Source organism: Aythya marila, assembly GCF_965140915.1.
Source record: "Aythya marila genome assembly, chromosome: 2".
NCBI classification, from domain to species: domain Eukaryota; kingdom Metazoa; phylum Chordata; class Aves; order Anseriformes; family Anatidae; genus Aythya; species Aythya marila.
This window is the reverse complement of record NC_139043.1, coordinates 155,074,153-155,096,621: the sequence shown is the minus strand read 5'-3', so window position 1 is coordinate 155,096,621 and position 22,469 is coordinate 155,074,153. Positions and strand designations below refer to the sequence as shown.

Genomic DNA, 22,469 nt, shown 5'->3' with positions numbered 1-22,469 from the left:
CCCTCTGCCTCCTCCTCGCTTTCTTCCAGGCTCACTTCTTCTCCAGTCCTACCTGGGAAAGCTCGTGTTGTCCTGAACCTACAGCTACTATACTCTATAAAGTAATATTTCCCCTCTCTGCTGAGAACAATACAAAAGTTACTCCATCTTACCAAAGGTTTCAAAAGAAACCAAACACTTCTCTCGCTCGGTTCCGATTTAATTTAATCATTTCTTTAAAACGTGGTTTTGTTTGTTTGTTTCGTTTGTTTTCCGGAAAAAAAAAAAGTCCCTTTCTTCCCTTTCCGCTCAGACCTCCGTCTGAAGGTCAATAATGTCTTGTCCCACCAGAGGGATGGTGGCCCCTGTTTTCTCCCACTCTACAGTTTTTAGTTCTAAGGGAGACTGTGCCACAGGTTCGATGTCCTTTTTAACCCATGACGGTGGGGACTGGACTTTCCTGATTCCTTCCCAGGGTCTCTTGTTTGGTGTCTGCTGTTTTTCTTGCTGCGAGAGGAGGAAGGAATAGGAAAGGAGAGAGAGAGAAAAAAAAACACACAAAACACAAGAGAAGGAGGTTAGTGTCTGCTCAATGCTTGCCATTTTTTCACCTTCTTTAGTCTTACATCAAAGTCAATTTTTCCCATAAAACTCCTGATCTGAGATAACATGGGATTTCAATGAGATTTGCACTCAGTGTTTAAATTGACTATTTTCAGGAAGAAAATCTTTTTTTTTTTTTTTTTTTTTTTTTTTTTTTTTTTTTTTTTCCCATTGCTCTCTAACATAATGCCTAGATGCTTCAGTTTTCAGCTGAGGCTTTTCCCACTCACAACTCCAATGGAAAAGTGAAAATGATTTTAAGAACTTCAGATCTTTTTCCATGTCTACAGGAAATCCCCACGTGAAAATTCAGATTACGATGAGGTCTGTTTGAATGTATATCAGCTGCATCCCATATAGATGGGATGCTCATTATGTGGCCCAGCTATTTACAGGCTATGGAATTGCAGCAAAGCTTGCCAACCACTTTGCCAGTGAGCCCACGCTGTTTGATGGGTTGGATTGTCAGCTCTGAGGCTAAAAACATTTACAACAACTCATTTTTTGAGTTGTTGTAAATGAGAAACTCAATTTCATTGTCAAAACATTACAACAACATTTACACCAAGCCTTCGAGGCTTTATTGTGGACTATTAGCCCACTCCCCTGCCAGCATCCCACCATGGACATCAGCCCAGAGAGTATCTTGTGATGCTTCTGCTGGTATGCACCGAGACTGGGGCTGTAAACTTGGGGAACTCTTCAGTGAGGATTTGAAGGGGAGTCCATGCAAAGATTTTAAATGAGGTGTTCCACTAAGCTTCTGTCCCCCACGAAGAGCGATGCTTTTCACAGTCAATTATCCCCACAAAACACTCCAGCACTTGGTTAAGAAAAGCTTCCCTGCATGTGACAGGAGCACAGAGCCCTTCTGAGCCACCTGCCAAAGGGAAAAAGTGGTAGCTAGCAGAAAGGGTGGGAGGAAAGGCAATTGCTTGGGGGTGACAAGGAGAGAAGAAGTCTCAGGAGACATGCAAGCAGCTCACATGCAGCCTGGGATGTGCCACAGTTCGATGCTGTCACCAGGATGTATTGATGAGGGGAGATGAGGCCGCACACAGACTGTGGTGTCACAATTGCACAGCAGGATGCAGCAGAGATCACTGCAGCCCCATAGGAAACCTACATGTAAACACCCAACTGCTACAAATCCTTCTGCTTTGGGTTCTGAGTTTGTCCCTAAGCATCTTTAGGCAGCCTGTGATTTATCCCACTCCACACTGCAGTGACAGTAGAAGAGGCATTGCAACCTCTATCCCAGCGGGGAGGGCTTCCATCCTATCAGCCAACCCACAAATTCTCCTTTTTCAGACTTTCACCCTTCATATAAGATGTGTTTGAAGCTGTCCCTGCAGCTGCCTACGGGGAGAAGGCTCTGGGTCGTTTGGTGGCCATGGAGTGATGAATGTGGGAACCAGGTAAACCTGGTCCTCTCTTCAATGGGAAGTGAAAGCTTTCTGAAATTGTCTTTGTTTTATTTTAAAGGGAGAAAAAATAACTGTTAAAAAAGGCCTTGTATTGTTCAAAAGAGAGCAAAATGTTTCAGTTTTTGAATTCTGCAGCTGTGGTTTTCATTAAACCCCATGGCACACAGCTGCTCTTATGCCGTGTGTTATTCTTACATTATTCCATGAGGTAGCACGATGCTGATTAACAGCAATAGGATGGAAAAGGTGATACAATTGTTGACTTATTCCATTATCTATCTTGGAACTCATTTAAGAGGCACTGTTAGTAAAACCTGAAACCTTTTCATCTCCGTGTGTGTTTTAATGAGACAAGTTTGAGACTCCCTGAAGTGCAACTTTTACCTATGGTGTTTTTGAGGTCCATTAGTCTGCCATGAAAAGATGTGGTGAGCAGGTACACAAAAAGACAAAAGCACAAACAGAACAAAAACTGAAATGAAGCTGCAAGTTTCCCAAAAGATGAAGAACAAAAAGCTTAGCCAGAACAGCTCTTTCCAATGAAAAATGTTTTGTTTTCTCCCACTACTGTTGTAGTACCCCAAGTTTTCAAAGTTACTGATGTCTACAGCTGTGTTATTTAACAGAGCAGCACAAATGATCGTATGTAATGCTCATAAATAATTCCATCTTTCCTCTCAAATGAAAGCTCTTCTTTGATGGCATTATTTATGGCCACCTTCAGCAGCAGATCCTTCTATTTTCAATCTCTGTTTTGATAGTCCCTCCATCTGCCACACTCCTGACCTTCAAGCTGTGAAGATGCACCCAGACCTGATCATGTTCACTGGGCATGATTGGCAAACCTCGGAGCTGGTCTTGTAATGGGCTGCTTTTGAGCTACGGAGTGAGAGCAGCTGCAAATTCAGATAGGGAACAAAAATTGGAAATAAAGCCAACAGTAAAACAAAACAACAAACCAATTACAAGTTCAGATCCACAACAGTGACCTCTGATAGGATCTGGCACTGAGGGACAAGACCTAAGGGTTGCAATAATAACTTGATCGTGATAAAAATGGATGTTGGGAATTATTAAGAAAGGATAAGTGGTGGGAATTATTAGGAAGAGAATGAAACTGAAAACATCACTGCGATAGCGCACAACTCCACTCAGCACCTGCATCTTGCCTATGATGTGCTCTCTGTAGGCTTCCTGATAGATCCCAAAAAGGATACGGTGGAAGTGATGAAGGCGCCCACTTCACAGCCACGAACAAAGTTATTGAGCACGTTTAGGAGGAAGGATTACACAGACTCAGAATTTTCAGCCTTGAAAAGAGATGGCACATGGTCCTGATAGAGGTCTGTGATGCTTAGTGGCTTGTTGATGGTAGGATCAGATCACTGATGGTGATGACCATCTCTTCCATGACAAGAACTACTACTCTGAGCAAAGAGTGCTGGAGGCACTAAGGGTTGCTTTTTGAAGATGCACTGCCATGTGCCTGCCCTGTTCTTGTTTTCCCAAGCTGCTTTAGACTCTGCTGGGGAGATGAGGCAAGCCCAGACCTGGTCCCTGGGTCAGACCTGGTGAAGTGGTTCCCATCCAGCTTCTCAGCGATGGGTTATCTAGTGATGCCCAGGGAGGCTGTTGAGCCTCCTTTCAAGATATTCCAGGCCTGTCTGGATGCCTACCTGGGCAATCTGCTCTAGGGAACCTGCTTTGGCAGGGGGGTTGGACTCATTGATCTCTTAAGATCCCTTCCAACCCCTACAATTCTGTGATTCTGTGTGATTCTGTGATCTCAGAGAGCATGGTCGTGCCCCGGGGACTGAGGATTTAGTGCCCAGTCTCTGCAGAGAACTGAGCAGGTTCGGTGCCATCAGCCGGGCTGGGCTCTGGCATGGAGGCTGGGAAGCAGCAGAAAATCTTCTCCTCTTGGCAATTGCCACCCTGGGAATTGGTAGCAGGCTCCTGGGAACAGTGCCCTTTTTCTTTCCCTCCATACGGAGAAGGTTTTTACTGCGTCCCAGCCACTTGAACAGCATGTAGGAAATGCCACCGGGCTCCCGTGTCAGCCCTGGCACTGCTGCCCAGCCACGCTGTGGGGTCTCAGCGGTCCTTGTGAGCAGGAGGGAAAGCCTCCCAAGCACAGAAAAGAATTCAAAAACTCAAGAGCGGGTTGTGTAATCCGGCTGTAAGAGGCACTGCTGCTGGCCTGGGGCCTGGCGCCTCGGAGACAACCAGGAATGGGCCGAGACGGGAGCTGAAAGGAGCAGAGGCTGCAATGCCAATAACTCAGAGCCTTTACTCCAGCTTGACACAGCTCCTGGCTGCTCGGGAGGGAAAAAATATTCCCAGGTTCCTGGCTGGTGCCAGGATGGCGGGGTAGAGGGAGCCCCAGGCTTAAGGCTAGGGTACAACCTGGTGCACAGGGCAGATGGGAGGCCTCCATCGCCCCGGTGGCATTTGGAGAATCCTTTGCTCACCCGCAGCTTTTGTTTCGGCTGCATGTCTTAAAAGCAAGGGAAAGGTTTTGGGGTAGAAGGCATGTCAGAGGAAGAGCCAACATAACCCTACAAAACCCTACAAAAACGCTTCAACCCTACAAAAACCCTCCAACTCTAAAAAAACCCTCCAACCCTACAAAAAGCCTTCAATCCTACAAAAACCCCTCAACCCTCCAAAACCCTTTAAACCTACAAAAACCCTTCAACCTTACAAAAATCCTTCACCCCTACAAAATTCCTATAATGCTACTGAAGACAGAGGTTAGGTGAACATCCACCTAGCGCTAGTCCTGGCAGACTGCAATGCTCCAGGGCTCCATGTGGCTATGGAAAGGAGATGGTGGGAGGAGGAACCTCCCTGCCCTGGGATCTTCTGCCCTTTGACTTTGTGCTGCCAAACCTACAACCCCATCTGGCTTCACCTGGATCCAGGTGCAGCTCCTTTGCTTAGGAGCTGTGGCAGTGCTGCATAAATATAGCAAGGGAGACTGCCTGGATTTGTAAGACACAGCTTTCATTTCAACATGTCGGTCAAAACCAACAAAATGTGCGATCTGCTAAGCTCTCTTATATTTTTTTTTTTTAATTTTATATTTTAATACCCAAACTTAATAGTTACCCTGAATGACCTGAGGAGGAATTCAGTGCTCTCTACAGGGCACTCTGTGGTAACTCCCCTAGAACAGCTACTTCCACACTGTGTTCATCGCCTCCAGTGTCAACTCGAAGGATATTTCATGACCCAAATGGTCTCTCCCCATGACATTGATGACTCCAGGACCAGAATGAAGTTATTCAGAGCATATAGCAGGGAATCTGAAAGATAAATATGGTGCATGCTGTCTAATCCATCTTTGGATCAATGTCGATGAAAAGTGATTAGAAAATGGGAAAGCTGTCTTTTTTTTTTTTTTTTTCTTTCTTTTTACAGAATGATAAAAAAAAGAAAAAAAAAAAAGGAGTGTTTTCCTTTCTTTGTTTGAAGCTGCAATTACTTCGTTTTCTCCTGCGGAGCTTCAAAGACGATGCTTTCTGTTGCTGTTCATTTTAGAGAAAAGTGAAATAAAAGGAACAGGCTGGCTTAATTTAGAATTTTGTTTTGAAAAAAAGAAAAAAAGAAAAAAAAAGAAATAATATGTGTTTTTAACTCATATAGATGGAAATCAGTTAGAAAACTTGAAATATGCACTTGTTGGAGAAGAAAAATATGTCTTCTGCTTCTGTACCATCTGAAGTTGAGATGGGCTGATCTGGAGGGTTGCTTTGAGCCAATCTAGAGGAACCATGCACAGCTGATGAGAACAGGCATTGAGGAGTTCTTGAAGACCCTTAAAAGCACCACTTTCCATAAACTCATGAACAGCTCCTTGCCTGAAGGTTGTAGAGAAAGCCAGGGGTCCCAACAGCATAAGGAACAAGCTGTTCAAGGTATTCTCACCATTAATCTACCCAGTGAACACATCATCCTTTTCTGCACAATTTTTATGGCCTACTGAGGGGTCTGCTGGTGGACATGGACACATGGGTGTTCCCAAACTGCCAACAACCGTGGATGCCACAAGGTGACCAAGAGCACCCAAAGCACGATTCCTTACAGAGTCCTTTGCTTGATCTGTCTTGAACCTGGTGGTGGGCACTGAGCGGTTTTGGAGCTGATGATACCGGGTTAGCATCAAAAGACAAGGCAGAAACTGGCTGTCAGCACAGAAGATACTGGGAATAAAATGCCTTTTTGAGAAATTTTGATGCTTGATAGCTGGGACATGGGTTATCAGGTGATCTACAGGAGAAGGTGAACTGCTGAGTGATGGCGTGTGGGACAGTGGGCAGCTGACAGATGGTTTATGGATGAATGAATTAAAGTTTGTCACAGTTTTCATAGCGGAATTTATTGTAGTAATTATTCTACTTTATGTAGCATTCCTCCCTGTAACAGTTACTCTAATTTGTCTTTTAATAGTTGTCAATTACCGAAGCCTTTAAAAAGTGCAGAGAGAATTAAACACATGGCCCAGAGGAGACACCCCACCTGTAAGTGAAGCTTCCCTTGCAGAAGGACACAGGCTCCCAGTTTTCTAATTCCTCAGCAAGAAAAAGCCTGTGTTTGACCACCACTACAACCTCAGACTACACAAAGAGCTTCCCATGGAGAGAGGCTGTATTTTCCCAGAGCTGCCAGCTTCTGAGCCAGTGTGAAGAATCCCAGGTATCCAGAGAGCAAGGAGATGAATTGTGTCAAGCAGCAGAGCCTGCCAGGGAGGCACGCAGCCCCGACTAGCAATGAGCTACGGCACTGATCAATAGTCCTTTGTTCTGGCTCCTCTGTTAGATGCCAGAGCAAGTGCTGGTGGGATGGGCACATCCTGCAGGTGTCTGAAGGGGAAAGCTTAGAAAAATCTCGACCGAAGAAGAGGAAAGTGAGTAATCAGGGCAGAAGCGGCGTAACAGAAATCAGGGGAAAGTCAGAGAATGGCAGAAAAAAAAAGTTTATTTTCCACTGGGTTTGGAGAGATGGGACTTGAATTTCAGAGCTGAGCTTAGAGCTGAATTAAGGAATGAGTCCAGCATCTTTATGTGAGGTCCAGGACAGGGCTGCAGCCAAAGCAGAAGCCATTCAAGCCATAGGGAGCTGGGCGTAGTGAGCAGCTAATAAGAACAGTCAAAGCAGAGAAATGTGGAGAGCTCTGCACAGCACAGCTTTCGTTGACCTCTGCACAAATAAAGAGCTGCTGTTTGAAACGAATGCAAAGCCAGATGCTGGCAAGGAGAGAGGAATATGTATGTGATTCAAACTTCTCTAATGGAACTGGATTAAAGGGCTCCTGCCGAGGGGGAAGGCAGGAGTGTCACTTCCAATGCTTTCAAAGCTGGTGTTAAGCACAGAAGAAACAAAGCCCTGGCTTACCTTAAAGGCTGCAAAGCCTTCACTTTCATACCATGCAGCTGCAGAGCATGGGGACCCTTCTTGACATCCAGCCCAGGCGCTGGAATCTCTTTAGCAATTAACTCGCAGGGAGGAGAAGCGTTGGAGATGTTTTACCCTGACAATATAGATCTGGGCAGAAAAATCATTCCCGGGTGGTACAAAGGAGCTTGAAAGAAGCCACCGTCCTGCTTTGATGTGGATGGTTCTTGGCTGAATGAATACAGACCTTGGGAAATATGCATACGTACGGGGAAGTAGGGAAACAATTGATTGCTTGAGACAGGCAAAAGGCAGATTTTTAAACTGAGAAACAAACTTGCAGCAAGGTTTCCAGCCACGAGATTATTCTGTTTTGAGCAATCAGGTGGCTAAAGCATGACTCAAGGTGCTGGGAATGACTAGGAGGAACTCTGCTGTCTGACTCAGCACCAACCTAACACTTCAACACGCATCCGTTTGGGCAGCAAAATGTGCCTTAAAGCTGCTACAAAGAGATACCTGCAGTATTCAGGGCCTGGATGAATTCAGGCTGGCTGAGTCTCAGCCCTGACTGAGGGCAGAGCAGAGGACCCAGCTCGTGGAGCAACCTGTGGGATGCACCCATCCCACCAGCACTCGCTTTGGCATCCAGCAGAGTAGCAAGAAAATAGGATTAATAATCAGGACTACTTTTAAGACTCGCTGTGGTGTTAAAAATGAAGGCTTGGTGGATCCCAGATGCTGAGAGCACTTTGAATTATTTTAATTACTTAGAATGTGTCGTGTGGGTGGCTGTTTTGTTATTATTATTATTATTTTTTTCTGATGCAAATCCCACTTTGGTTGTCTCCAAGCCTTTGATTCCCTCTGTGTTTCCTGGCTACAAATTAGCTGTCTACAGGACAACTATTCAGACCTCTCAGATGTTTCAACATATTGGTTCTTGGCTCAGGGTCCATACCAGTTCTCGGTTTCATCTGGGATAAACTGAGAGGGGAACAGTGTGCAACTGCCACACACAGGCTGGTCCCAAAGCAGCTGTCTGGATGAGCAAAACAAACCCAGATGTCCCTGAGTCAAATCCCTTTTGGGGGACAGACATAACCTGTCCCAAAGTCCAGCATAACAGGAGCAAAGGAGTCCTGCCAACAACCTTGTACCTTCCCTTTGAATTAGGGCAGATTTTCCCCAAATCCTCCCCATCTTCTTTGTCTCATCTGATCTTGAAGACTGCAAGCGAGACAAAATCTACTGTAACCCATGATAAGGTCATATAGAGGTCTATCAGTGCATTAAAAATTGATTTTTCGACTTGCAGTTGTCAGATCTTGCTGTATGTCAGTCTACTAATACTTTATTTTTTGTTATTCGTTAGCACTGAAAAGTTAGATTTGGGTAATATTCTACATCCCTGATTAATTCTTAATGACACAAATGTGTGAGACCCACACCCGTGTGCTGGTCTAGGCTTAAAGTTAGGTAGATGTGTGGTCCTGAATGCTTTGAACAAGGACAATTTTGGGTTGGGCAATTTTAATCAGGGATAGCTGAGCGTGCTTCCAATGGGAGCAATTTTATAGTTGGGGTTCATATTAGAAAGTCCATGGAATATGGAATAAATTGAAAAAATCAAACAGGAAAATCCATGTTTGCTGTTCAGAGAAGGACTTTACTGTGTTACTGTGCTCTGAGGCTCAAAGTCAGCTCAGCATTAGCACTGTGCTTTGGTTTGCAGCAAAATTGACTGCAGCAAACACTGGTGCCACAGTGTTCCCTGGGAGCGCGTTAAATATGGCCTGGCACTACTCCCATTCTCCTAATTGCCTACCTCTGACACACCATCCTGGCAGCACTGCTCACAGTAGGATGATGACAGGCTGTGGGGACACCCCTAATCTCGGTGGGGTGTGGATTGGGCTCCAGACCTCTGCTGACTTGTAGGGCCACGTGTGATGGCTCATGGCAGCACTGCAGGGTGCTTTGCAGCCCATGTGTGCTTCAGCACTTTGCTGGATTAAGGCCTCTGATTACAGCCAAAAAAGCCTCCTTGGTGATTGGAGTAGGCTGTGCAAGCTTTTACCAGGACAGCTTTTTTAGCTCCTGCCTGGCCCTGGAGCAGGATGCTCCGATGGTATAAGGCTGTTCCTCTTGGAGCTGTACCTGGCACCAGGGCTGGTGTTGCCCAACATCACCCAGAAGAGCAGAGCCTTCTGCATCCCTTTTTGCCTTCTCACTGTAGGAAACAGATCTTCCACCCCTGTGGCCTCCATGCAAGGGAGAAGAGAGGTGTAAGCAAAGGATTCCCTGGCTGCTGGGTGAGGGGAAAGCAGAATTCTTCCCCAAGCCTGCCTCTATGTCTGTAGGATGAGAGACAAGCCCAGAGGAACAAGTCAAGGCTGTCTTTGATAGGGCTTGGGTCATTCTCAGCTCAGTAATGCCCTTCAGAAACGGATCTTGTAAAGGAGAAAAGCCAAACAGCTCAAACATGCAGGAACCCCTGACGATGTTTCCAGCTCTGCCAGTAACTGCTCTGGGATGGTGGGTAAAGGGCAGTCTTCTTTACCTTTGAAGTGTACACTGCAGTAACACTTATCCAAAGTTTAAACATGTCAGTGTACTTGGAGAGGAAGAGTGTATGTGCCGGTACAAACCTTCAGATCTTTGCTGAAAAATCATGTTTTACAACTTAAGCTAGAGAAATCCTCAACAGTAAACATGCATGATGGCTGAGTTTTCAATCCCCCTCCTAAAGAGACAGATTTGTTGTTCCTCTTCCTCCCATTCCTCTGCTCATTCTAATTTAACAATGTAATAATTAATCTGAAATGAACTATGTATCTAGCATGATGGGATGATCAGTTTTGGCCAGAGAGTACTAGCATTTAAATCAAAATAAAAACAAAAAACAAAACAACACAAACCAAACCCTAAACAGGGTCAGCACCATTCCTAGGAATTCGCAAAGGAAGTCTTTCTTCTATGTAGACATTTAGTTCAAGTCTCAGCGGCAGCTTTCTGACCTTGGAGTTGAAGGAGGAGAGATGAATTGCAAGAAGATTAGGAAAAGCATCGTGTCTGGGAAAGGGCTTAGGACAACGGGACATGCTGCCAGGAGAGGCTGGGAAACCGCCAGGGTTGGAGAGAGGCTTGGTGGCTTGACTTTGTGGTTGCTTATTTAAAAGTGGAATCAAAGATACAGGAATGCAGGCAGATGGACTAGACCCAGTAAAGATCCCTTCTGCTCTACGCATGAAAGAGTGCAAGGGTATTCCAGGAGCCTTCTGACCTTGTTCATGCCTACAAGGCAAGGAGTTTCCTACTGGTGAAGGGATGTGTTTGGAGTCATGCGTTAGGAAAAGGTTTGGGACTGGTCTATAATGCTCTTCAATACAAAATGAAAGCCAGACTTACGCTAGCGTTAGTTTTATCACTTCCACCAGAAGAAATACTCCATCGTTTTATAACCTAAACACGCATAAAAGAGAAACATTTCTTTTGTTGTTACTTTAATCCCTGATAACCCCGGTTTGCCTTCTCAGGGCAAGCTGAAGATGGGACCTGATTTCCAGGGTGGTCCCCCGCAGCAAATGGCAGAAAAAGGGGTGAAGAAATATATTTCTTTTCCTTTGTAACACCTTGGATGTTACTAAATCCATACCTACTACTTACTTGCCCATACTGCAAGCTCCCCCTCCCAGATAACATCCAAGGGAAATTCACAACTTGAAAAAGACTCAGTCAATATGCAGAGGCCACCTTCACAGCTTCTTTCCAGCAGTTCAAAGCCCTTTGATGCTGACTCTGGCAACTTTAATTCTAGATAGATTTAGATATATCTCTGAAATGCCCAAAACATCTCAATCTATAAAACTCTCCTGCAAACATACCATAGATTAGCTTTTACATGGTACTTAGGCATTTCTGATTCTTACAGCTGTGGCATACCTAAATAAAAAAAAAAAAAAAAAAAAAAAAAAAAAAAAAAAAAGCTCAGAGCTGAAACTCAGTGAAATGCGTTGGGATTTTAGGCCAACACAGGCTTCTTTGATCTGAGCCTCTCCGCTAGATTCGGTATTCCACTTATTCTGTAACACTGGGCAGCCCATAATGACACCTTGCCACGCTCAATAAAAATAGGATTTGCTGGGACCACGTCTGCAGAGCTCGGCGCAGCTATGTTGTGAGTTCTGAATTCAGACCAAAGGCTCTGCAGTGCTCTGCTTCCACAAAGAATCAAACTAAATCTCTTTCTCAGCCACCCTCCGCACTCTGGTTTTGTCTCTAAGCCTGTCCCGTCCAAATAAGCCCCACCAGCACCTCCTTGACCATTCTGCAGGTGACTGTACTTCCTGGATCTGACTTTGCTTTCCTAAACAGCTATGCGCGTCACTGCCTCCTTGGCCCCTGCAGGGACAGAAAATTCTGTTCCATAATTATCTTAAAGGAGGCTACAGCGAGGTGGGGATCGAGCTCTTCTCCCAAGCACCAAGTGATAAGATGAGGGGAAATCGCCTCGAGTTGTATCAGGGAAGGTTTAGGTAGGATAATAGGAGAAATGTCTTTGCTGAAAATGTTGTGCAGCATTGGAACAGGCTGCCCAGGGAAGTGGTAGAGTCACCCTCCCTGGAGGTCTTCAAGAAAGGTGTAGATGTAGAACTCAGTAGCACAGTTTAGTGGTGGACATCAGCACTAGGGTAAAGGTTGGACTAGATGATCTTAGAGGTCTTTTCCAACCTGAATGGTCCTATGATTCCTGCTACCCCTGCATTTTGCCCTTTCCTCTTTCCACCTCAATTTCTCCAAGGCTGTTCTGGTTTCCAGTTCCTAGCTGTGAGTGGAGGTATGTGGCAAAGGACAGACACAAGCATGGGGAGCAAAGACAAGGAAACACAGACCCCATATGTGAATGGACACAAGGACAGACTTTCTCCACCTGGGTTGCTGCCCACTCTGCTGTGGTTCTCTAAGTACTGTGTAGAGCATGTGTCATTGTTGCAATGTGCACGGACATAAGCTCAAGGTAAGGCATTGAGTGAGGGCTCCCAAACTTTTCTGTGCTCCTGCTGGCACTAGATGGCTCCAGGAGGTGATGGTGCTGGGTATGTATGTGACTAACCTTGCTGTCCGTTGTTGGAGACTCCTTCTCCTTCTCTGCGTGCTGGAGTTTTCTGTTCAGGTCTTGGAACATGTCTTGGTGACGTTTTCTTGTGTGCATGATTTTCTGAAGGAAACACAAGGGCCACACGTCAGCAAATCTTATCCAGCTGTACAAAACCATAATTTCTTCCCCCCAAAGTTACATGTATTATTAAAACCTAAATCTGTCTCCCTGTAGGTGAAATCTGTCCTGCCTAAAAAAGCTTCAAACTTCACTGAGGACTCCGTGTAATGCTGCCTTTAATTTCAGGATAGGATGGGACAATTTTTGACCTTATGGTTGCCCCAAACCTGCGCCTGCCAACTGGCTATGCTGCAAAATTTGTGCTTGACTGGCACTGGTCTACCAGCTTGATCAAGGAAGTTTTGCTGACCTTTCTTAACTGATCACTGATGCCATGCCCCCACTCTGTTCAGAGCATGCCTCCTTGGCAAACATATTCAGAGCTTATCTGAATGTGTAGGATTTAGGCCAAAGAAGTTATAACAGAAACTGCTTTGCAATTTGCTTTTTCATTGTATTTTCATCGTTCTGCATCTCACTTCTACCTTCAACTGCTCAGAAGGAGACGTAGGACCAAGTTTTAGAAGGGTTTTCCTTTGCATGTAAGAGCACAGTGAAGGTTGTTTGCTTGTGCTTTGTCAAGTGCTCAATAATTGTTGGCTTATGTGGTTTGTGACCAACATGAAGAATCAGCTCAGATGTACTCACTGTGCCTCAGTTTCACACCAAACTCACAGCCCTGGGCTCTGAAGTGGTTCCAACATTAGAGGCAACTCCTCATGGTCCCTTAATGTAGCTTATTTTGGAATAAGACAGCAGCTTTGAAGGGAAAGCATGGCTCTGCAGTCACAGATGCCATGATCTGACTTAGGAGGTGTTCATCAGCTCCCAGTAGCCACAAGACCCTTTGTGGAACACTGGCTCTTTCAAAGCTTTCCACTTTGTGCCTCAGATATGAGGTCAGACACGTCCCTATGTACAATACAGATACTTGTTCCTCCCAGGCAGATTCTGTGAGGTTCATTAATAGGTGTGAAAGACCAGGTTTGATGAGGTGTTGTGGCAGTGCGAACACATTACCTGCCTTTCTGTTAAGCAGCAGAGTTTTGGCACAAAAGACAAGGCATTTTAGGTCACTAAGCAAAAGATGTACTTGTGCTTCCCAAACGGGAACGTGGCACAGCCACCTGTAGCACCTTATCAGCTTTCCACAAGCGGTTTGTTCATGGAAGAGATGCTACAGGCCTTGTGCACCCTGACACAGGATCTTGATTTACAAATGTTTACACAGAAGCAGCTGCTCCATAATTTAAGCACGAACCAATATAAATCACCCTTTGGTTTAGCTGCACAGGGTAAGCCTTACTAGGCAGCCAGCACAGCTCTTTCAACCCACCATTTTCAACCCCCTGAAGCAACTCTTTGGCAAAGTCTGTACTTCTGCAAAGATGCCAGGAAAAAAAAAAAAAAAAAAAGGCATTTCTCTTTCTTACACTACCCATCAAGGAACACACTCAGAAAAGGATGTACTCACCTCAAAATCTAGCTCTGCATACCGGGATTTCCGTCTCTGGGGATTCAAAAGAAAAAGAGAGGTGTGCGATGGTTAGTAAGGGATTGATAATGCTGGGCACAGACTGAACCACACAGTAGATAAAACAGAGAGGTTCTTTCTCTTTTTCCTTTTTCCACCACATATGTTTCTCTGTCTGTTCCTGATGTGAAGTGCCATTAGAGGGATCCCTCACAAAACCACAGAGCCCCAAGGAGGGCTGAGCATAGATTTTTGGCTAATTCAAGCCTCTGAATTAGGTAATTGCAGGTGATTCATAGAATGGGAAGCAAACAGAGATGCTCAGCCATCTGATCTAGTAGAGCTTTTGACCATCAGTCAGTAGAGACTGAAATTTGGGCAGCAGTGGCCAAGACTTGCTCTCTAATAACATGCAAATAAAGGTTCAGGTGGTGAGAAGTACAAAAGCTGAGACAGACAGACATCAGTGTAAGAGGTACAGACTAGGGGGAACTGCTAATTTATGTCCTGAGTTACCACGGGTCAGAAGGAGGGGTAACTTATGTAAAACCCCCGACATCTCTTTGGTGCTAAGAGATTTGTGGGGCATGCCTTAAGGACATTTTACATTTGCAACCACGAGGATTTTCTCAAACTGTATCATGACTGCAGCCACTAAAATGGGAAGCAGAGGAAGAGGATAGAAGGAGAAAAGGTAATGCAAGCCATGTGCCTTGCATTAAACTTAACCGTTTTTGACAAGCCAAAGTTTTGATTTGACTTTGCATTGCCTGTAGGGCAAAAGACAGTGGCTTTGTAAGCAATGAGGGATTTTAAAAATTAAATTACAAAATGATATCACCTTCTGGGGTTCCCTCAGAGTAATGTAATACTGGAACTAAAAAGGGGACTGCATTTGCCCTGGGACTCCTCTCTTGAAACATCTGATGTGGCCAACATTAAGGACATGGCATCACCATTGGCTGGGAACAACACAGGGATTGATATGCTCACCTCCAAGGAGCTCATGGAGAGGGTGGAGACGGTCTCACTCTTGGACACCACACCTGAGTTCCCTGAGTCTCCTGTGTCACACAGGCTGTTGGGAATCTGTGACTCGTTGGAGATATTCTGTGGGGGCAGCTGCTGCTGCTGTTGTATCATGGAGGAACCCTGCACCTCACTGCAAGTCATGGTCACAGGCTCCCGTGGAGGACTCTTGACGACAAAACCTGGGTCAGTAGCCATACTGAGGTGGATCAGCCTTGTCTGGGGCATCTGGTCAATATTGATGCTGTATTTGCTCTCGTCCTTGGGTGGTTTGGCCCGTAAGGTAGACGTGTTGGTAGGCAGAATGACATAGCTGGTGTCCAGCGTTTGTTCTTGGGCCCGGGAGAGTTCTGAGTCCAACTTCTTGAAGATGTCCCCATCACAGATGTAGATAGATTTGGGCGGCTGGTTCTTGTCCTTCTTCAGGGTGAGACTGTGATTGCTGAACTCGTTCAGGTTGATGGCCCCCAGGTAGTGCGGGGAGCCCTGCAGATGCATCTTGGAGACGTTGGCTGGAAGACTGTTAAAGTTTGAGGACCCCTTCTGGTGATTGAGTTTCAATTTCTCCTCATCCTGTAGTGATGGGCGCTTCAGCGTTCCAGTGATGGTTGAGGTCCTGCAGGCGGTGATGTCTTTATTCAGCACTAGGGAGACAGACAAATATCCTTAGCACCTCACCTTAGCCTTTTTTTTTAACACATCAATACACCAACCACAGTCACACCATGCTAGCATGTTCCCTTGGACCTCTCAGAAACAGACTACAAAGGCCAAAAAATTTAATACTGTTCTTTGTTGCTGTTGTTGTTTTTTCTTTTAGTCCAGGATGCTGAAGGTAAAACTAAAACTAGGGAGGAAAAAAGATCCCTCATTTTAAGAGAATTCTCTGTGCTGAGAATTTCCCAACCCAGTCATGGCCAAAACTCCAAAGTACACCAACACATATAATCATGCTGATAACACTATCTCAAAAAGCAAATACATGTATATAGCTATTTAACACATGTAGCATACACATAACATGTTACTAGCCTATGGCTGAGCAGATTGTTTCATGTAGAAGCTTGATTTCATGAAAAAAAAAAAGGCTGTGAATCAGAAAATAGTTGAAATGCAACATTATCTACAGCTTTTTTTTTTTTTCTTTTCTTAATATATATTATTATTTTAAAAATTTGCTAAACTACTTCAGGTTGATCTTTTCCAACGGATGGTTTCAGGATTTGGTATTTTAAAACACATCATATTTTCTTATCAATTTCTGACAAGCTCTCCATAAAGCTTATGTTCCAATAATCATGCCAAGCCTTAGTGAGAGATAATCATTTAGTATTTCTCAATTTGCATAGGGGACAAAACGGAGTTCCATGAATATTCCTAAAGAGGAGGGGAATGCTTTAATCTGAGGATAAGGTGAACATGCCGATTAGGAGCTATATACAGGACACACAGACACTCATTCCCACACCACACAGTCTACAACAAAACAATTGCTTCATTATGGGCACAAGGACCTATTGCTTGGTTGATTTGAGGCTGCAGCAAAGACCTTAAGAAGATTATGGCATCAGCCTTGATGTCTGCAGGGGATAGAAAACACTGACTATGGGGCAGGGACAAAGTGGCGTGGCACTGAAGGATACTTACCCAGCGTTTCAGCACAGGAAAGGAGATAAAAATTTGTGTTCCCCTTTCTCTCATCTCATAAAAAAAAAAAGGAAAAAGAAAAAAAAAAAAAAAGGACCTTTTACAATTTTTTTTTCTTGTGGAGCAGAGACAAAGGTCTTTGGGGTGACCTGACACACAGCAGAGGAATCCCATGGGACTGGGGTCATACCCATTTTTCTGCCAGCTTATGCTGGTGGGTGCTGGAAGAGCACAGAAGCCCTCAAAAATTACAGAGCAGGCAAGGCAGGTTGAGGAAAAGACCAAGTGGAATACAGGAACTTTTAAAAAGCTTCGAAATCTACACACACAGGGCATACCTATGGCAGCCACGGTTATCTTGACATGGCTAGAGGGCACACTAGGACAAATTAGAGAATTATAATGTATTCATACCATAGGGTGCAGGAAGGTGTTACTGAAATCAGGCCTTTAGCTAGGATGTGTCAGTAAGGTTCAGTGATTTAGACTCTCCTTGCTCACATCAGCTGCATGAAGCAGGTTTGGAGAGGTTTGCTCTTACCTATCTCCAAGCATGAAGCAGTGAACCTTCAACATTGGGCTAGAGACCAAATCCTACCAGTGGATCCATGTTATGAGCAGTATCAGGTGTATCTCCAAACTTTCATAGCACGAGAGCTGGTGCTTCCAGGACAAGTCATGGCCAGGAAACAATGGATAATTTTTTTATTATTATTCAAAAAAGCAGAATGCATAGGAAGACCACTGATATACTGTACAGAAAGGTCTCCAAAATGGTGACTATTATTAATTAGCTTGGTGCAGACTAATGGCACTTTACCAGGGGATGTTTATCTCCTCAGGCAGACAGCAACAAACAAAAAATAAGTTGTAAAGGAGCAAACTAAGGACGGGAGGGCTAGGCTGTTAAAGAGCTGCTGATCCAGGGTCTTCTGCCTTTCCTTTGGAAAACTCAATTTAGAAGCAAGAAACTTGGTGATAGATACAGAACAGCTCCTGATTGCAGAAGTCTCGGGTCTGCCTTGGCTGTCAGCACAAAGTGGGCTGCTGGCTACGTAGCTGGTTGAGTATGCATGTTTGCTGAGCATGCATTCAAGTCAGACCTGGTCTCACGTGCATGTCTTTTGCAGATGGTATTTTTGAACTGAGGTCTTCAGTGTCAGAAAGGAAGGAGAAAGACAAACGAGATGATGGAGTCAGCGAGAAATACAATTATAGAGTATGAGACAGAGAAACAGAGAGAAAAAAAAATGGAGCGACCCTGAAAAGAGATAAATGGACAGAAAGAGACCATGAAATAAGATATCACAGGGATAAGTGAGATAAATATACTGTGGCTGTGATAGGCGTAAGGAGAGGGAGTGAGGCAGAGAGAAGGACTGAAGAAGACAGATAAGATATAGATAGATATTAGATAGATAAATGATAGTGACAGTGATAGACACTACACAGAAACACAGCGACAGAGATAAATGTTGACAGAGATAGAAATACATAAACAACAGGTACAGCAAGACAGACAGCTGAGGACAGTGATAAATAAGTGATTGCAAGATAGAGAGAGAGAGAGATGCAAGATAGATAAACACATTAGAAGCAGATAAAGAAATGATAGATTAGATAAAGATAAATGGAAGGGACAGGTAGACAGATGTAAAGAGTGAGGGAGAAAATGAGAGAATGAGAAGGAAAGAGAATGAGAAAGAGTAATACAGAGAAAGAGAGAGAAATTTTCCCATGATGGGAACTGCACACATAGTATTTACTGTCCTTGGCTTGGAGAGATCCTGGTTTGGAAGATGTGAATTATATGCAAGTGCCAAGCGAGCTGGCATTTCTCTTGCTTGGGGAAAGGGAAAAGTGTGGGAAGGTAAATGAAAACCTAAATATCTACAAAAAGGGAAAAAATCAAACAATAAATCCCAGCCAAATGGTCAGGCATGCCAGGATCAGGAAAAGACAAAACCTGCAGAGACAAACAGGCAGCAAAGGAGACTTCAGAAGATGCAGACACCCTCAGGGGCATGGGAGAAAAGGGACTTAATGGGACAGGGACAGTTGGCCCATGCATAAGAAGTCAGAAAGAGCATGTGTGACTGAACACACAGGAGAAAAGTGGAAGCAAAGAAAGACCTGACCCGCCTCCATACGAACAGGCAGCTTACTACTGCACCAGAGGTGTGCATGGGGCCGGGGAGTATGTTGGGAAGGCTCTCCAAAGTCCAGACCTGCTTAAAGACACCTCCTGAGCACACAGCTGTCTGAGGCTGGCTTTGGACAGGGCTTACTACAGCAAAGAAGGATCACAGCAGGAAGAGATGCAACCAATCTCTTCTTCCTTGATTCTCTTCTCTGCACTGTGTCACAGGGACCATAGGTAAGATATAATACTTCAGAGCAAGGTTTGACCTTAGCTAGAAGACCAAGAGAGCTGGAGGGGAATAGGTTAAGCCAAGCATAGGGGAGAATTAGGGGAGCTGCTTTCTTTTGGCCAGGGTTGAGAGTAAGGGCAGCCCACACACGCACATGCAAGCCACTACGACATACACAAATAAAGTAGAAAGGGAAAAAAAATGGCCTAGTTCAATCCCCAAACCAGGTCACTTGTTGATTCTCACCTGTGATGTGCTCACCTGATCTACAAGCCATATCCACGTCCTTCTCAAAATCGGTCTGAAAGACAGAGAACACAGAAGACGTGGTCAAAAGGAGGTGATGGGGAAAAGAAAGGCATCTGGAAAATGCAAAAAACGTTTTAATTCATGAGCCAGACATGATCACTGCCAGAAAAGCGGAGGAGAGACATTTCAGTTAGTTTTTGAAACATGTCAAACAGACTACTTTTTTTCCACCTGTGGGTCTTGAACCTCAGGCACTGTAACACTGCATCCCAGCTGAATTCTTCTGATCATCCAAAAGCTAATTCCTGAGCTGCCAAATTCATATATCTCCCTGGAAGATGTTTACGCATATTTCAAATAAACTGGGGACAGATTTCTGGCCTGATCTGCCTTGGACTTATCTCCCACATTTAGTCCAAGTGGATTCTCCTCCACCAGTTAAAAAGGTCTACAGATGCTGCTGATAGTGCTCCATACTTACTGTAATTTCTTGTGATTTATCACAAAATCACATGAAATGGAAACATGTCTCTGCTTCTTAAACTCTTAAATATCTTCTGAAACTCTGAAATATCTTAAAATATAAAATTAACGGTCCCTCTAGGAACAAAGGCTGATTAACTTTGGTTGTGGTCTGTACAGGCAAATGAAACTCTTTCTTTCTCTCAGTATGAATTAACTCCTTTTTGAAAGCTTATAGTAGATAACACTTTAAAGAATTTTGTGTGCTGGGAAGACCACAGAATAGCAAAAGGTAGAAGAGTTCACTAATTATTTCTAGTATCATTTCAGAAAGAAGGCATTTAAAATAATTGTACTAATGTGCTGAAATGCATTCCAATTTCATACTAAGAAGAGTGTGTAAAATAACATCCCCATTGCCCTGGGATAAACACTTTAGTATTAGCAGGTTGATAACCAAGAGTTTTTGGAATTATGAGTAATTATGTTAACCTTACTTATGCTAATTTACTAGCAAATTGTTTAGAATATCAAATAAATTTGAAAGGAATAGAAGAGAAATAATATCAGGTTCATGTTAAAATGGGCAAGTGTGATGACAAAGAAAAATGTAATCACATTTTGATGATAGGAGTTTCAGGAAAAAATGCAATTGAACAACCTCTGCTAGTTCCATCAATAAATAAATAAACAAATGATAGGTTTATATTTAATAAATGTCAACAAGATTTTGTGGAAAACAGTTTGCTCAGCTAAGCTTCTTTTAATACATCGAGAAGATTTTGAGATTAGTGGAAAAGGTAACAACAAAAATCCTGTCCTTCAAAGACTTTGATTTCTTTGGTTACAGCACAATTCAGTGACTATAAAATAACATTGTACCCCTCTAAAATATCAGCAAGGAGTCATCATTCATGTCTGAATTTGGGAGCTCTTTGTGCTTGGATGTAAAGAAACTGATTGTAAGCTCTCTGCTTCTCAACACGTCTATCAACAGTTCAGAAGTAAATGTAATCTCATAGCTAAAAACTTGTAGCTGACAGAATTTTGCAAGATGGTTGATAATAAATGAAAGCAGAGGTATACAGAGGGAGAAAAATCTGACACTTCAGAATATAGCTCTTGGGATACTAACAATAGAATAGCAAATATAGTGTCCACAATCTGAAAGGATACTGAGAGTTTGAAGGACATGTGGAAAAGTGTTACAGAAATAATTTGACGGCAAATGTCTTACAGAAAGAGAATAAAATAGTGTGTTAACTTACTGCAAGGAAGACTGGGACTGGATATGATTATTGTCTGTTATTGAAGGAGCTTAAGTATGAGGCACACAAGGGCCTTTGTAATTACACGTAAATAAGCATAGTCAGAATAAATGTGTGAAAATTAGAAGAATACATATTTAAATTAGAAATGAGGCACCTGTTTTTAAATATGAGATGTGGTAGAATAGCATATGCCTTGATGTCTTGACTTCAAGATTGTGCTTTGGACTGAAATGAGACCTGGCACCCAAGCACAATCTACCTGGCTTAGCACAGGAGTGACTGGCAAAAATTCCTGAGGTCGTGATATAGGTCTAATATTAAATAGATGTTTTAAGAACTTGCTTGAATCTTATAAGTGATTGTCCTGATGTTGTTACTTCAGTTTCAGAAATTAAATGCCTCCTATGTCATACACATCACAACACCAGAGCAAATGCAAGACAATTCCCCATCGTTCATCCTACTGTCTTATCTAGATTGTTTGTAAAGGATTTACACAACAAGAGCAGGGTTTACAGTGCTTAAACTATATTCCCAGTGAAGCAATGTAAACAAGTGTGCTTGAGACAGTATCTTTATAATAATGACTATGATCCAACACACTGTGATTAAATCAGCATTAAAAAAAATTGCTTCCTAGCTCCAGCTAGGATGAGGCAGTATGATGAAGATGAAAAGGTCTGGGAGACTTAGGAGATATATTTGCCTTTTGTGTTTTCTGGGAAAGGAAAGATCTCCCCAGGATGTCTGCAAAACCCAGTAAGCTGGAGCCCCTGAATGTTACAATGAAAAGAAACAAGCCTTGTGTGAAAGAGCCTACACTATGATTGTTCAAGCGCAGATTTAAAGGAAAAAGGAGTGATGATTGCAAAATATATGATGGACAGAGCCCTCTGTTTATCAGTTACATGTAAAAGACACCCATAGGTCCCTTAGTAACAGACTAGATGGTAGTTTTCCCTACCATTAGTTGAGCATGTCCATTCTGAAATGACCCCCCAGAGTCTCCATTGCCCTCTTCCTGACGATCTACGACTCGGCACTTCACAGCATCCTGGACCTGCAGGAGCAAATGGATTTGCACAAGTCAGAAACAGACAGAAGAACCAAATGTATTAAATTCTGCTAAAAACAACAACAAATGAAAATATAGCACTTGGTAGATCACAATATTTTTTATGATGGATGCTATTGCATAAATTGTTGTATTAGGGTCTACAATTTTTGGTTATGATCCACCACCAGCTGTACTATATATCTGATCCAAAACTCACTGAAATCAATGGAAAAAAATAATGCCAGTGACTGCAATGGGAGCTAAATGCAGGCCCATATTCA

The 22,469-nt window shown here is 43.6% G+C and overlaps 1 protein-coding gene across 1 annotated transcript in view; it reads right to left on the bottom strand.

Annotated features, from left to right (window-relative positions):
* Positions 1–288: 288 nt before the first annotated feature.
* Positions 289–22,469, bottom strand: part of ADGRB1 (adhesion G protein-coupled receptor B1) — a gene marked incomplete at both ends in the record, with an annotated part of 182,665 nt that continues 160,484 nt past the window's right edge. Inside the window, 7 exons of the mRNA XM_082755085.1 lie at positions 289–486; positions 10,818–10,871; positions 12,523–12,627; positions 14,102–14,137; positions 15,095–15,774; positions 19,396–19,450; positions 22,096–22,191. Coding sequence (XP_082611211.1) covers positions 289–486; positions 10,818–10,871; positions 12,523–12,627; positions 14,102–14,137; positions 15,095–15,774; positions 19,396–19,450; positions 22,096–22,191 — 1,224 coding nt within the window. The remainder of the gene's footprint in view (positions 487–10,817; positions 10,872–12,522; positions 12,628–14,101; positions 14,138–15,094; positions 15,775–19,395; positions 19,451–22,095; positions 22,192–22,469) is intronic.